The sequence below is a fragment of the Mirounga leonina genome, unplaced genomic scaffold, assembly GCF_011800145.1.
Source record: "Mirounga leonina isolate KUSES-001 unplaced genomic scaffold, KU_Mleo_1.0 Mir_171, whole genome shotgun sequence".
NCBI classification, from domain to species: domain Eukaryota; kingdom Metazoa; phylum Chordata; class Mammalia; order Carnivora; family Phocidae; genus Mirounga; species Mirounga leonina.
This window is the reverse complement of record NW_023270436.1, coordinates 774,368-790,743: the sequence shown is the minus strand read 5'-3', so window position 1 is coordinate 790,743 and position 16,376 is coordinate 774,368. Positions and strand designations below refer to the sequence as shown.

The 16,376-nt window shown below is 62.0% G+C and overlaps 1 protein-coding gene across 1 annotated transcript in view; it reads right to left on the bottom strand.

Moving 5' to 3' along the window:
- The window catches only part of GALNT9 (polypeptide N-acetylgalactosaminyltransferase 9), a 76,521-nt gene that overhangs the window by 1,228 nt on the left and 58,917 nt on the right, over positions 1-16,376 (bottom strand). Inside the window, exons 7-10 of the mRNA XM_035016784.1 lie at positions 7,644-7,829; positions 4,815-4,952; positions 3,834-3,929; positions 1,729-1,896 (exon numbers count right to left, since the gene is read on the bottom strand). Coding sequence (XP_034872675.1) covers positions 1,729-1,896; positions 3,834-3,929; positions 4,815-4,952; positions 7,644-7,829 — 588 coding nt within the window. The remainder of the gene's footprint in view (positions 1-1,728; positions 1,897-3,833; positions 3,930-4,814; positions 4,953-7,643; positions 7,830-16,376) is intronic.

Sequence of the window (16,376 nt, the reverse complement as noted above, 5' to 3'; positions counted from 1 at the left end):
CTGTCCCCACCTAGTCCCTCTGCCCCCTCCTGGTCCTTCTGTCCCCACCTAGCCCCTCCGCCCGCTCCTGGCCCCTCTGCCCCCACCTAGCCCCTCTGTCCCCTCCTGGTCCCCTGTCCTCAGGCATCTTCACCTTATCAGCCATGTCACCTGCCTGCCTTGCTCCTGGGGTCTGAGGAGTGACTAGCACAATGGACACAGGGCCCCTAAGATGGAGGGCTCCCCTGGGTGCCTCCCACCTCCTATCATATCTGATTTGCCCATCAGTCACCCCTGCAGGCCCGCTGGTCCCCCAGACATCAAGGACTCTGGCCCAAGCCTGAGGACCCCAGGACTGTATGCTATACACCCCCATTCTTTTCCAAACAGGTCCTTCTTGCTGTCCCAACCCCAACCCTGGCCTCCTGGGGACCTCTGACCCTTACTGGCTATGCCCGAAAAGATGACCCCTCATTCCTGCAGCCTCTTCTGCAACCAGAAGCCCCCAGACCCCAGTGCTGAGAGCAGGGTCACCTGACGGTGTTTACTTGTCACGGGTCTGCTTGTTGGGACCGATGGCAGAGAGCGTGTGGGGATGAAGTTGGAGACGGAGACGGGGATGACAGGAGAACTCCCTGCCCATGGCAGGGAGAGGGGATGCTGGAAGCAGCTCCCCAGGCCTCAGAGTCCCAAGAGCCTTGCAACGGAGTAGCATGGGCAGAGAGTTCTGGAGAAGCAGGTCAGACCCACCGAGTCTCGCCCCAGAACCCGGCAGTGCGACCTTAGGGTCTGCGCAGCCGTGACTGGTTAGGATGAGGTCACACTGGAGCAGCTGACCCTCGGCCCACGCTGCCGTCCCTGCCAGGGGAGAGATTCGGAGACAGAGACGGGGACAGCAGGTGGCGGGAGGAGGGACAGGGCCTTGAGAGGCAGGAAGGACCCCCCAGAGCCCGCGGCAGGAGCACCGCCCTGCAGACTGCTGGTTTCAGACTTCCCGCTCCACAAGGACGGTGAGAGCCTGCATGTCTGTGGTCATTTGCTGCAGGAGACCGCAGGGATTTAGGACACAGGTGTGTCTTACGGAAAGGGGTCGGGGGCTGCTCAGGGCTGGAGGGAGATGGGGTTCCAGGCGAGGTCACGAGAGGACGTGTCCTTGGCTAACCTGGGTGGACCCACAGGAGGCCACACCATGGAGGATGAGCTGGTGGGGAGGCGACCTCCGGACGCCCAGAGAAGGGCATGCGGTATGCGGATGGATGCGGTGCAGGGGGAGCCGAGGGAGGACAGAGGGCAGGAGGGGCTGCGGAGAGGGCCACCCAGAGGAAGGCCAGCCAGACCCTGCTCACAGGCCCAGAGCCAGCGGGGGCTGGGAGGTACTGGAAGCCCCCTTCCCTGGGCGCTGGCTGCACCCTGGGGATCCGTGTGCCATTCTCACCCAGGCTGCTCCCACCAGCGCGGGGGCCGCCTGTGACTCCCCAGCCTGAAGGTTTGTTCTCGGGGCTGGAACTTCTAAACCAGCGTCCCAGCAGCCCCAGGGCCCGGGGTGGGGGTGGTTTCGGCAGAGCTCCGCCAGCCACGGTGGCGAGGCCGTCTGGGTGCCTGTCACCCCCGTCCCCTCCATCTACACCACCTCCCCAGGAGGCCCGAGGACGCGGAGTGTGGGGGCAGTCACAGTGCTGTGACCACACCAGCGGGTGTCCCCCCCACGGGCTGGCCTGGGGGCCCCAGGGGCCCAGCAGCCCCGCTGACCTGGGTGAAGTCCCACAGCCGCTGCGCGGGCCGGGCCACGTCCTCGCACTTCTTCAGGGCGGGTGCGCGGGTCCTGCCCTCATCCACCAGACACTTGGAGTCGGGCAGGAAGGCGGTGGAGCCCAGGGGGCCCAGCTGCAGCAGCCCGTCTGTGCTGTACCGCACCAGCTGAGAGAGGGCCGTGGGTGGGTGTCAGGGAACGAGGGCGGCACTGCCCGGGCCTGCCAGCCCACGCACCAGAGCTTCCTGGGGAGGGCCAGGCCCGGGGGAGCGGCGCACAGAGAGCCACCTGGGGATGCCCTCCAGACCGCCCCGCGCCCCTGGCCCCGCTCCTTCCCCCAAGATCCCCCAGCAGGACCGCCTTAGACTCCTTTCCACAACTCTGCTCCCAGCCCAGCTCCTGGAGCCTGGCCTCTCGGCCCAGAGCCGCAGAATCTCACACACGCCCTTAGGGTGCCCCATCTGCCCTCGAACAACCACGAGGTGGACACTTATTTCCATGTGGAGAGCAACCCCAAGTTCACGCACGCCTTGATCCTACTTCACGTTGTTTGCTCATGACCAGCCCTAGAGAGTTCCTGCCATTCCCAGCTGTGTGGCTTTGGTCAAGTCACACCACCTCTCTGTGCCTGGGATGCTCATCTGTAAGCAGGCAGTCCTGAGAGCACCTGCCTGGCGGTGAGGATCCAGGGGACACGATACAGAAGTGCTTAAAAGTAGCACAGGCCCCATAAACAAGCAAGTGTCACTGTACGTCTCTCCTCTCCGTGCCCATCCCGCCTTTCCCCTCCTGTCCGAGCACGCACACCGCCCGAATACACTGGCAGCTCCCAGTGCACAAGGCTGGGTTTTCCCACACAATCCTCCCACCCTGCTCGCTCCGGGACAGCGACCTGGACCCCCCTGTGAAGGGTGAGGGTCTACAATCTCCCCTGGATCTTTCTGGGGAGCGTGGGAGCATCACGGACGCGCCGCTGACTTCTGGGGCTGGGTGTACATGGTCGTGGCCCGTCTGGTTCTCCTGGGACGCCTGCCCTCAGAACCGGGCAGCCTGGGGAGAGGCCACGTGCGGAGGGTCCGAGGCCCTCCTGAGCTGGTGGCCAGCACGAGCCCAGACTGCACACGTGTGAGCCACATCTAGAGAGGTCTTTCAGTCCACGTGGTTTGTGGCGTCTCTTCTTGCGCTGCAGGACTGGGGGGAAAGCCTCAGCCGCCCGGTTACCTCCCGTGGCTGCTCGCTGGGTGTGTTCAGAGAACCCAGCAGGACGCAGCCCCTCACGGGGGTTGCCAGCCAGAGAATCGTCCACAGAGTGTGACAAGCCCAGGAAGCTGGATTTCCCCCTGGAGGCCACTAAGACTCTGTCTCTCAACGGTAGGCCCAGAGGGGGTCCTGGGGCGAGGCTGCGGGAGGTGTGGAGGGGCCACACCCTCTGCTCCAGCGTCACAGGCTCGGCCCTCACGCCCACCATGCACCGCTGGGTGGGCCGTGTGGACTCGGCAGCTTCTCAGTGCCCAGGGCTGGCATGGGTCCCTGCGGGTTTCCACTGGATGGGCATCCGTGAGTGAGGCTCAGACCCAGACAGTGCTTGGAGGGGAGTCGAGGGTAATTTGGGGAAAGCACTCTGGGCCTTAATTTAAATGACCCCAACACTCCTTAAGAAGAAGTGTTGCCTTTACCAGCAGGGAATTCACTGGGACTAGAGTCCTACCCCGAGCTCTCTGAAAACACACCTGCCCCTGTACCATCTGGTTCCACGGGCCTGGGATCTAGACATCGGTACAGACATTTTTAAAGCCCCCATCACTGGGGAGCAGCTCAGCCAGTAAGAACCAGCGCTAACCCTTCTTCTAGGTAACACTTCTAGGTTCCGTCCACATGGTGGCAAACGCTTTCCCACATGATCCACTTTGGTCCACACGACAGCCTTGACAGGTACCATTATCGTGACATCTGATGGATGGGGACTGAGGCAAGCAACGTGACGCGAGCTGCCCAAGGCCTGTTTGGCACCAGAAGCCCTGCTCTTAGTCCACCCGGGGCGGGGGTCTCCCCGAGGGTCCCCACGCCGCCCCTGAGAGCCCACTCACAACCTGCACGCCCCTACCTGGGAGGACATCCCATGGCAAGGATAGAGGATGGCGCGGTCATCGTCCTCTGCTCCCTGGTCCAGGCAGTAGCCGCTGGCTTTGCTGTTTCTCACCTACAACCAGAAACCGAAGGAGAAACCCCATTGTTGGGGGTCCCTGAGGCCAGGGCAAGGCCAGCCCATCCCCACTGCAGGGCAGAGGGGCCTGCTGGGCGGCCAGCGCCTCGGGAAAGTGTCAGCTGCAGGAATGGCTAGGCCAGCCAGGACTGTCCACCCCGGGCACCCCTTCTAGCCTTGCGCTGAGCGCGAGCCCAGGACCATGCGCACGCCTTCCTTCCACACGGGGACCTGGGCTCCCCTGAACAGCTGGAGCGCCGAGGGGAGCGAGGCCGCCCCCTCCACCAGCACAGACCAGGTTGACAGTGGTCGTGCACGTGGGGGCTGGGCAGACATGCGAGTCTCCGTGCAGCCGATGGGCCCCCATGTGCGTGTTGTTCGCACTTACACGCATGCACGGGAGCTTCCGAACACGACTACGTTTGCACAAGTGCGTCAGTGTGTCCGTCTCAGGGGTTAGGGTGCACCGGCCCCCTGACAGTTGGTCTTGACGACGGTGTCTGTCCGTCTCCGTGTGCACAGGCAGGCACCTTTGGGTTTGTGTGCACGAGTGAGGCTCTGTCAGTCGCTCTGTGTGTGCACACGAGCAACACTGTGCGCGCTTGTCCTTACGTGTGTACAGACTCACGTACTCATACGGATCCTCGTGCATGCGTGTGAATATATGTGCAGTTCGTGCGTGTATTTGTGCACACGTGTGCACGCGTCTGCATCTACTAGCGTGCGTTTCTGCATGCACGTACGCGGTGGGTCTATGCTCTTCCTCTACTCGGCGCCAGGTACGTGCGAACATGCCCGCGCACGCTGCCGGCTGGGCCCGTGAGCGCGCACGCGGGTACGGGTGAGGGTGCGGGCTGGGGGCCCTCCCGGCGGAGGCGGTACCTCTCCGTACGTGAGGGTGTCGTTGTAGGTCCTCATCTCCGGGTACACGTTCTCCAGGTACCACTTGAAGCTGCGGCATTTCAGCCGCTGGCGCAGGGCCAGCCGCTCGGACACGTCCCCGAAGTCCACCCCTGGGTTCTGCGAGCGGGGAAGCGAGCTGGCGTTGCTGAGTCGCCACGACCCAGGTCTCTGCCCAAGGTGGGGAGCCTCGGGACGGGCGCAGCCCCGCCCCCCCGGGCGGGGCTAGGGGGGGGCCCCCCCCCCCCCCCCCCCCCCCCCCCCCCCCCCCTTGGAGGCCGGGGTAGCTGTTCCGGATGGGAAGGGCCTGCGTCTCCAGCCAGCCTGCTCTGCCCCAGGCTGGACAGATGGCCCCTGACTGTGGGCTGGCTGTCCACACCCTGCACACTCCAAACAAAAGACCTGCCCTTGGCCCCCCGCCCCGGGAGGTGACCTCTAAGCCCTTGGAACATCCCGCCTGATTAGAGTGTTGTTTACCTGGGATCTGGGCTGGACAGTCTAGGTTGCAGGGTGATGTCTGGGGGAGCTTAGGGCCGTGGTGGGGTATCTGCTTGACTTCTGCAGGGGCTAGAGACTAAGGTCAGCCCTGTGGGAGGCTGGCATGTGTGCGCGGATGAGCCCTCAGGAGAAACTGAGGCTCGGGTGGGTGTGCCCGGTCGGCGACATCACCGTGAGGGCTAAGTGCTGTCTGCCTGACTCCTGGGAGTCTGTATCCCTCACTGCAAGAACCCGTAACCCTGAGCACAACAGCTTTGCTGAGTTCTGGGTCCTTCTAGCCCAACACCGGACCTGAAGGTGGCCTGGAGGTCCCTGACGCTGCAGCGGGCACCAAGCTCTGTGGGTGTGAGCGGGTTTGAGCAAGCGCCTTCCCCTGGCCAGGGGGCCTGTGGCTCCACCCTCGGGAGCCCCTCTCCCTCATCCGCGTGGTGGGCATGGCCACAGAGAAGCTCCTCCCAGCCTTCACACGAGGATCAGGTGAGTCATGGGCGTGCAGGGCCCCTAGAGGTCCCTGAGAATGAGATGTGGGGGGGCATCTGCCGGGCTCTGGCTTGGAGCTGGTGACCCCTCAGGGACGCGGTCTGCAGGCCCACGAGGACAGCGCCTGGGTTCCCTTTCCAGTAGTAACGGGGACGTTTCTGGAACCTGTTCCCTTGGTGGACAATGAGGCTTTACGAGAGACGGTGAGCCCTCCTTCCGTCTCTGATAAACGTGTGTGTGCGTGTTTCCATGGCGTTCCTCATCGTCTGGACACTGCTGTGTGAGGAGCCCACGGGGAAGGAGGGGGCCTTGAGCGGCCCCTGCTCCCTCCTCAGAGGGGTCCTGTGAGCTGGCGGCCCAGCCTGGCGCTCTGGCAGCGTCACCCAAATGCTGGGCACACCCTGCCAGGGTTTAGGAGGTGCAGAGAGAAATGCACGTAACAGACATGAGTGCTGTTTCTGTAACTTCTGTATGTGTTTGAAGCTCTCTCTGTTGACAGGTGAGCATGCGGACGCGGGCACACGCATGTGCACATGGTCTGACAGAATCTCCAGCTCTTACTGCGAGCTGACGTAAAAATCATTTCCAGGATGGCTGCAGCCGGGGCCTGGAGCCTCGCACCCCCCGTGGCCAGGGAAGCAGCATGTGAGTGAGGGCTGGTTCTGGAGCGGGTGTGTGGGGGGGAGCCTGGCAGTCTCGACAGCGCCCCACGTAAGGGACCACCTCTCTCTGCCCTTATTACTGTTCTGGAGGCCAGGAAGCCGGTCTTCTAAGTTCCCAAGAAAAGCCAGAATATGGGCTATTTATGGGAAATTAGTTGATCACAAAGTAAACAAAAAACACATACAGCAACCCCTAACTAGGTTGTGGGTCAGAACTGCATAGACCAAAACCAAAGACATAGGGAGCACCCCAGGTGTCCACAGCGGGTGGAGGGGTAAACCAACTGTGGCCGTCCACACCCTGGAATGTGAGCTGGCCACAGAAAGGAAGAAGCACCGAGGCCCGCTACAACGTGGACGGCCCTTGAGAACATGATGCTCAGCGAAGGAGCCAGACACAAGAGGGGAAACACTGCAGGATTCCGTTTATGGGAAGGGTCCAGAACAGGCTGGTGGTTGCTGAGGGCTGGGGGCGGGCAAACGGGAGTTAGCCGCTCGTTGGGCACAGCGGCTCTTTTTGAGGTGCTGTCTTTGGAACTAGGTGGTGTCAATGGTTGTACGGCTCTGTGGGTTTGCTCAGCGCCGGGGACGGCACACTTTAGAAAGGCCGAAGTGGTACTTCCTATCATGTGTATTGACCACAAAACCCAAGCAGACCCCACGCATGTCCTGTGGGCTGGCGGGCAGTGAGCTGGGGCTGCCCTGCGCCCCAAACCGACCGCGTGGTGGGCGCGCTGCCTTGCCAACACATTTCTGGGTGCATTTCTAGGTGGGTGGGGTCGGCACAATGCGCAGCGAGTGGGGAAGAGCCGACCCTCACTTCCAGCCAACTGCAGCGCCTTTGGGGATGGGAAAACATACACCAAAAAGCGTGGGGCACCTAACTGGCTGGGCCCACTTTCGGGGAGTCCTGTCCCAGACCAGCCCCACTCGGGACAGGGGCAGGGGTGGCCTCAGGCTGCCCCGGGGTGCACCTGTGCCCTGGCCAGGCTCGGCCCCGCCCCCCCGCCTCGGCCCCGCCCCCAGGTTCGGCCCCACTCTCCTCCCCCCACCCCCCGCCCCCGCCTAGGCCCCGCTCACCCGGCCCCCTCCCTGTCTCGGCCCCGCCCTCTCCCGTCTCGGCCCCGCCCCCGTCTCGGCCCCGCCCCCTCCCCTGCTGTTCGCCACTTACGGTCATGGGGATGTTCCAGGCCATGTACACGTGGGACTTGAAGCTGTCCATCCACACCTCGGCTGCCCGCAGGGCGTTGCGCTTGGCATAGTAGTCGATGTCGTTGTTGTAGGGCTTCTTGGTGCGCTCGATGTGGGCCACGCGGGAGCAGGGCAGCACCTCCATGCTGCCGCCGCACTGCCACACCTGGGGGCGGACACCGAGGCTGCTGGGTGGCCCCGCCCCCGCTCACAGGCCCCAGGACACAGCTTCCAGAGGGCGCCGGCCTGGGGCTTGTTCCAGGGGAGTCGGCCCAACAGGAGCTGTGGCCTCAGGTTACGTGCCCCTTTGGGTTTCTTACCAAATTTCATCCCCCATCCCATCCCAGGGCCTGCTCGGTGCAGAGGGCCTGGCCCCGGGGGCTTACACACCAGCAGCTGCCCCCCAGCGGGGGGACAGACCTGCAATCTAATTTGAAAAAAGCACGCCAACCATGCCACACACCTCCAATCCAGCACTTACCACACAAACCCTGCTTCGAGCACCCCAGACACACGATCTCGGGCTAAAGAAAGCATCTTACAGCTGCTTCCTCAAAAATCCCTGAAGACCCTCGCCCACGATCCCCTCTGACGCCTGCCCTGGTCTGTCTTTTCTCAGTGCACAGCCTGACCATCCTGACACCTTTCTGGGGCTGCCATTCCTCACTACAGAGCCTCGTCCTCCTTCGGGGAAGATGACAGCGGATCTCTGCCTCCTCCCTTGCCCGACTTCGCCTTCAGGAAGCAGAGGAAGGAGGGGGCAATCTCACAGCTGAGGATCGGGGGCCCCTCTGGACACCACCCACAGCCGGAACAAGTCACGTCTGGGCAGGTCGGACGTCCTGCGTTGGGGGCAGGGGGAGAGGCTGTGGGTTCCTCACGGTATTCCCAGAATGCTGCGGCCACTGGCTCCCCCTGCCGGGCTCCCAGCCCGCCCTAGACCACCCCTCTGCAGATGGTGCACAGAGCCCAGGGGCAGCTCCTTCACCATGATGGTGCAGACCCTGCCCCGGGACGAGGGGCGTGGGCTGAAGTTTGCTTCTCCGTGCTGAGCGCCGAGTGGCCTACCCCATGTCCTGCTTCCAGAGCCTGGCGCCGGGAGGAGTCGGGAGGGGGCTTCTGTGCAGCTAGCCCGGGGGGGCGGATGCGGGGAGGAGACTTCCACCACTTCTGTTCACAAGCCTCCGGCCTCACTGCCAGGAGGCTGGGAACGCAGGTGCACACGTGGTGAGCCAGGAATCTTCCAGAAGGCAAACACGGAGTGCAAGAGTGGGAGGCCTGCAGCCTCGCAGGGACAGCACTGTGCTTCCCGCACACCTCCTGCGGCCGCCACCAGCACCGCGGGTCTCTGGAGGGGCCGCCACGCCTCAGCTGCTGTCCCTGCCTGCCGGCCCTGTGCTCCCAGGGCTCCCCACCCTCACTGCCCTCTCTCCCTCTGCCCTCCCCACGCCCCCAGGGCCTGTGCACCTGCTCTTCCCTCCGGGGGAACGCCTGCCCTGATCTCTGCGCCAGGCCGCCCACAAGCTTTTGCTCAGATGCCACCCTTTCGCGGAGCCCTCCTCACCCTCCCTTCTGAAGCTGCTGCCCCTTGGGCCTCCTCACTGTGGTCTGTGCGTCCCACTAATGTGTGAGCTCCAGGACCACCGCCTGGCCCGCCGCACTCAGAACACAGCCCGCACATGCCGGCGCTCAGGAAACTGTTGTTCGATGAATGAATGGACTCCCTCTTAGGAATTTGTTAGCAGCTGCTAGCCCCGCGCTGCCCCACAGGACTTCCCACAGGACCTGGGCAGCCAAAATGGTGGCCTCTGCGCCCTTGGAATGTGGCTGGCATGGCCGAGGAGCCGGCGTCTTTATTAGATGTTAACAGATTTGGAACTGATTTACAGAGCCACGTGCGGCTCGTGCAGCCACGGGACAGGATGGCTGGAAAGGTCCCGCCGGATCTGGCTCAGTGACTTCAAGCTTTAGTCACGTGAGGACAGCTCGTGGCTTCGTGGGGGAGTTCAGGACCCCTTCAGATCCCCGCCCCTTTCTGGGTTAAACTGGCCGTGGAGGGAGGGAAGGGTGCGTGGCAGGGCGCCACGTGGCCCCGAGACAGGACAGGGTGCGCAGGAAGTGAGCAGGCGAGCCTGGCCCGGGGGTTCTGGGCATCACCACACGGGTAGCTTCGGTGTGGGGCAGGAATGAGGCACGTGGAGGTGATGGCGCCACGGCTCCAGAGCCTGGCTCAAGTCGCATCACAGACCCCGTGTTCCCACCATGCTGGCAGGGACCAGGCATCCCCCCTCCCTGGCTAGAGGTGGCTGTGCCAGACCGTTCTGCTCAGTGAGATGAAAGCAGACGTCTCAGCGTGGGGCTTTCAGGAAAGCTACGATTATGGACATGAGGTCCGGAGGGGTGGCAGCCATCTTGTGGCCATGAGGCAACACGAGGTCTGTACCCCAAGGACCGCCGATGGAAAGTTAGCGCCTGTCAGCCGTGTGCTTTGTGAGAGGCCTGGATCCCCATCTGGTCCAGCCTCCCTTAGTGGGTTTTCCATCACGGCGTTCCGAACGGAGGAAGCTGGACTGGGACCTGCAGTGGTGGTTAACTGCATTCTCGTTACCGAGGCACCGAGCGGTCACGAGACGGGCCCAAGGTCACACTGCGGCTTCATGGGGGGAGGGGCCGGGAGCCAGAACTATTGTGGGACCCCCAAAGCTGCCTCTTCACCCAGAGTGGGGGAGCAGAGTCTCAGGGCCTGAATGGGCCGTCACACCCACCCTGCGCCTCCACCACTACTCATCTCAATCAGCTTGGCTAATTGGCACCCAAACAGAAACAGCAAACACGAAGGGGAGGACCAGGTGTCAGTCTGCAGGCAGCTGCCGAGGGAGGGAGCTCGGGGGCATGGGAAGCCCTGGGGCCCCCCAGAGCAGAGCTCCTCGGACGTCGGAGCCGGGGTCTGAAGGTGGGTTCCAGAGCCGTCCTCTGCCCTTGCAGGCGAGACCTGCTGCTTAAAAACCCAGGAACTGTGACGGGTCAGCCCAGGTGCCAGGGAGCGGCTTCTCCAGGTCAGACCGCGCTCGCGGCCTCCGCAGGGCAGTGTGAGCCCGCGGGGCTGGGACCAAGCGCCGCAGGGGCCTGGCCAGCGCATTCGGCGCACACACAACACCCGAAGAAGGTGCCCTGCCTCTCGCTTGCTTCTCCGTTCTCTCCGCGCCCCTGCACAACCAAAATGGCACTTTGGTGGAGTGCCCACTGTTCAAAGGCCAGCCCTTCCTGCGCCGGCGCGGGAGAGGGAGAACGGGCACCACGGCGTGGCTCTGCCCTCGTATGCAGGGCGCCCGGAGGATGTGCCCTCCATCATCCTTACGGAGCCGCTTTCTGGACTCTGACTTCATTTAATGTGTAGCTCGGCCGCCCCGCAGCCAGGAGCGGGCACCCGCCCCTCAGCGGCCCTGTCCGTCCTCACCCGCCCTGAGCTGACCCAAGAAGGGGCACCTCGGCCAAGCGCACAGAGCGGGGCCTCCGGAGAGCTGTCAGGGAGGCTGGGACAGGAGCCCCTAAATGCTGCTGGTCATCAGAATGGGAGGAATTTAGAATCCTGTGGTCCAGGCCTCACCCCCGATGGACTACATCACGCATACCCACATCACACACACACACCTGCACTCACACGCACACGCACCCCTCCCGGTCCTTCCTGTGTCTGTCTCAGCCCTCCCACCCTGGAGAGTGGACACTCGGGAGCCCAGGGCCCTGCATCCGGCCTCCTGGAACAGAGGCAGCTCCATGTATCAGCACGGGGAGGCCTGAGTTAGGAGGCTGGGGCCTCCTCAGAGACCCGTGACTCTCAAGGCCTTCCGAGTTGGCCCCGCGCAGCATCGCTGTGGTCTCAGCAGGGGACGGAGGGGTAGGGGTCCAGATGCCCGCTCCCCTGACTCACAGTTGACCCCGCAGGCCTCACCACCTCTCTGGGAAGACCCGGTTAGAAACACTGGTCGCAGGCAACCAGCTCTGGCCGAACTGAGCTCCTGAGCGTTCTGCGGGAGGGGGGTCCACAGGAGGACCGGTCGGTGTCGAAGCTGGAGAGGGGCAGAGGGTGCTATAGCTCCTGGATACTCAGAGCAGCCTGGGCCTGCGAGCGGCGTGGACGGTCAGACCCCGGCCCTCCTCCATAGATTCCGCATTGTGACCTTACAGAGAGCAGTGTGTGTGGGGGGGAATTGCACGGGCCAAGCTCCCATTCACTTCTCAGCCCCCCTCGGCTTGGGCCACAAAACCAGGCCAGCCCAGCAGCCCTGGAAAAGCAGGGACAAGCTGGGCCGTGGGTCCGGGCCGGGGACACCTGTCCTAAGGATTATTCAGGAGGGAAGGCTGCCCCAGTGGGGGTGTGGAGAAGAGGGGGTAGATTCTGGAGCGCTCAGACACACAGAGCCGTGATGCCATGACAGGCTCGTTCAGAGGGGCCGGTCCTAGGTTCCTGCGTTGCATGGACAGGCCAGGCGGGGTGGGGGGACCACACTGTGTCTGTGGTTGCACTGTCTGCAGAGGGTCAGGGCTCAGGAGAGAAGACGGGAGCTGGGCCTGGACACTAACCACGTCTTTTAGTATCTGTATCTGATGCTTTGACATCTGGGGCCTCGCTGACCCTGGAGGGGCGGCCCTTCCCAGACTAGCAACCCACCCAAGGGGCTCCTTCTGTGTGTAAACCACCCAGCCCCTCCACCCCTGCCTCCGACCCTGAGCAACCCTGCTGGCTCCCCGAATGTCCTGCGTGGCCTGGCGTGCCCCTCCTCTGGGTCCCCGGATGCCCCATGCGGCCTGGTGTGCCCCTCCTCTGGGCTCCAAGGAACAAGCTTGGTGGTGGCCAAGCCCTGACCTGCGGGCCCCACCACACCGGAATAACAGCAGGGCTGACGGCAGCCTGGGCACCCGGCCCGACCCGCAGGGCCTTGGGCCCCATTCTCTTTGTGACCACTTCACAGAGTCGCCCCTCCTATCAACCTACAGCTGTGGTGGAGGGAGCTCCTGGCCTGGACAAAATCAGACTGTGCTCTTTGAGGGTGAGGAAGTCGACAGCCAGGAGCCATCCACTGGCGTGAACGAGCTCGTCTGCATCCTCCTTACGCACTCTGGCCCAGCCAATGGAAATCGCACTTGGGAGGAAATGCTGCACAAAGGCCTGGGACTTGCAGGCCGAGGGGGCGTGGGCCTGGTGCCTTCCCAGCCACTGTGGCAGAACAGAAGTGGTTCGGGTTCACCCGCGACCTGCCCAGGATCCTCCCTTCTTTCTCCCAGGATTTGCAAGTGACACAGCAGGGGCTTTCTGGGACAAAAATAATTCCTTGCCTGGGGATGCATCGTGGTATGTGCAGATGCCTTCAGCGTCCAAATTCAGGCTGGGTGGAGTGCATCCCCATGTGCCCTGATGAGTGCAGGTAGGAAAGATTTTCTGAGCATGGCGCTCGGCTCCTGGTGACACTGTTTTGTCAGTAGCCGCCTTGACTGAGAGTACGCCATAAGCCCTCCTAGGGACACGTCCTTCCCCACATCCTTCCCCCGTCCATTCGTTCCCCCATCCATTTACCATCCTCCCATCGACCCACCTATCCATCCATCTACCCATCCATCCATCCATCCATCCATCCACCTGTCCGTCCATCCACCCACCCATTGTCCATTCATCCATCCATCCACCCACCCATCTGTCCCTCCATCCGTCCATCCATCCACCCACCCATCCATCCATCTGCATAGTCCAAACAGCCAGCCTGACTATCCAGGCATGGTGCAGAGCTGTACTATGAAGATGAGGCTGTCAGGCGGAGAGGTGAATAAGCTCAGCCTCCTGGCCCAAGCCTCCAGACCAAAGGCTGGAAGCTGGCAGGGACCAGGCATCCAGCCCCACAGGACATCTCACCCAGGTGCCCAGCCACCACCTTGCTTTTAGCAGTGCGAATCTCCCCCTCCAACAAACAGCCACAGCTTCATATTCACTCAGGAGAAAACTGTGCGTATGACTTTTACAGACTTTGCATCTGAACCTAATTTAAAAGATTTACAATCTGCTCGATGCCCCTCCGGCCTGGGCCCAGAGCAGCCGCGGGCTGATGTCTCCCCCTTTCACCTGGACCCCTCGCTCTGCGGGAGCGATCCAGCTCCAGGGTCAGAATGGACTGGGTTTAGCTTTGGAAAGGCAAGTCCCATGTCCTGGGGCTCAGCTGGGCTCAATTCATACATTTTTGACAAGAAAACGTCTCTCTGGGATGCTCTGTGTATACACACATATGCGCTAGAATGGCTGCTTCTGTGGTCTGTTCCCGGGGCCAGACCCCAGAAACTTCCGAGCTGGGCTTTCATTCCAAGCTCCTGCCATTTGTTTCCTTGAACGTGTTGAATGCCCCAAACACACGGAAAGAAAGAAATGGTTTCCTTGCTTCTAAACGAGTGGATCTCAAAGTGTGATCCCCGGACCAGCAGCAGCCTTACCTGGAGCACTTCGGTCGGCCACTCGAGACCTGCTGAACCAGAAACTCTGGGTGGGCTCAGGCCGGCAGTCTGTAGTTTGACAAGGCCTCCTGGGGATTCTGATGTTCGCGGAGTGTGGGGGCAGCTGTGCTAAGTGCCTCTCTCCCCTTCGTCCACCCTCTGAGCACCGTGGGCATTGGGCACGATCCTCTTGGACACTACTTGAGGGTGGGGCTGCATGTTCTTGCACGGTCTGTCCTCAAGCAGGGGTGAGGCTGCGCCTCCTGGGTCATGCCCCCCCCCCAGATCCAAGCCCCCCGTAGCTGGATGAAGTGACAAAGAAGGTATCTAGTCAATACCAGGGATGTGGAGATCTTCCCTGTCTCCCCCGAACACACAGAAATGGAAAGCACGTTATTTAAAAGTTAAAAGCATGTATGGTTCCCCGCCACTCGGAAGGAGTGGGGACGCGCTGGTGTGTGTGGGGATGGAGCTCAGGGGTGCAGGCACCTGAGCCTCACGGACGGCTGGGGACTGAGTGCAGGGCCCCCGCGTGAGGCCTGGGGCTGGGCTGGGCGCTCCGACCATGAACAGGGTGCAGCCAGACACGTGAGACAGGAGGAAGCAGAGATGCACAGCACCTGGAACCAGGCGACTCGTGTGACAGCTGGGGGGCCTCGGGGTGAAAGCTAAGCCACTCGGTTTCGAGCCAGGGTCTGGGGGCCAGCACATAGTAATCTAAGACTTCCAGCCAAGGACGGGTAAGCGTGAAGACAGGATTCCCGTAGAGATGAGATCTCAAACAGATGTACCGGAGACACGGGAAAACCCAACCCCAGACGAGTCAGCCGCCAACCCAAGACGGGGTTTGGGAAGGAGAGGGAAAAGGCAGAGAGGGACGTGCGCAGACCGTGAGGCCTTCCAGCGAGGAGGGAAGGAGCGAGAACCGCTCATCAAGAAAGAGGAGAGCGTGAATCAAAGCACGAAGGTCTAAGAGCAGCCACAGATGAAAAATACGAACAGAACATGCTGTAAATATGAAACATGCGCTTGTTAGGACTAAGAACCAAAGCTAAGGAAGGCTTGGGCAGCCGTCTGGATGTGGCTGAGGAGAGCACTCATTCACTGGGACGTGGGACGGAGGAGATCACCCAGAGTGCGGGGCCGAACGGGGCCAGGACGGGGTGTGGAGGCCTGGGGGCGGGGACGTCCCACCAGCTGTGCGGCTGGACGCCCAGGCCGTGAGGCCACGTGCCAAGAACCCGGCGTTCTCTGCATTTGTGAAAAGACATCAGCCTCGGTCGACACCATCTACCAGGACCTGAGGAGAAGACAGGAAGAGGGATGCACCGACGCGAGGGGGTTGGGGGCCCAGACGGTCCCCCCTGCGGCCACTGCTGGTGGCGTGCTGACCGCCAGCCAGCTCAAGGGACATACAGATGGAACAGGAGTTGCTCGAATGTTTCCAAAGTCCACGTGAAAGGGGAAACACAAGACAGCAGCTAAGAAAACTCTACGGTAACGATAGGGAAGGACGCGCTTGCCAGCACCACCTGTCCTATGACACGGGAGCGAGAGGACGGGTGCGCGCGCCCCCCGCGGCACTCAGGTCGTGAGCAGGTGCCCCTTCCCGTCAGCGGGGAAGGATGGGGTATTTGATGAGTGGAGTGAGAAGCCTGGGTCGGCTATCTTCAGACAACAGAAGGAAAGATCACAACCTTCCTTGGATAAAACATCTGTCCTGCGCGGACTCAAGCCTTTATCGAGGAAAAGGAACTGCAGGTACCGGAAGGAGCTACAGTCGAGCAGCTGCTCAGACGGGCCTCTCTGAGCGTGACAGCAAAGGCACCGAGGACCGGGGACACGCGAGCTGACATGGGAAGCCTCTGTGACAGGCCGGCAGTGTAAGTGACTGACAGGAAGGCACCTGCTTCACACCCCACAGGGCCAGTGTCCCTAAAATCAACCGGAAAACAAGGAACGCCATCAGAAAAAACTGCAAAGGAAGAAACATCCAGTTAACACACGTACAAAAAACATCCATGCTCACTAGCAAGTGAAAAAACGTAAACTAAGCCAACAAAGATGCTGCCTTTGTGTCTGCCACATTTGCAAAGAAAGTAAAAAATTTATGTAATTAGATCTATGTGCTATTTAGGCCTGGAAGACTGTCTCCCTCATGCACCACTGGTGAGAATACGCACACAGAGACAGACCCACGGACCCACGGACACACAGACACACACGCAGACACATG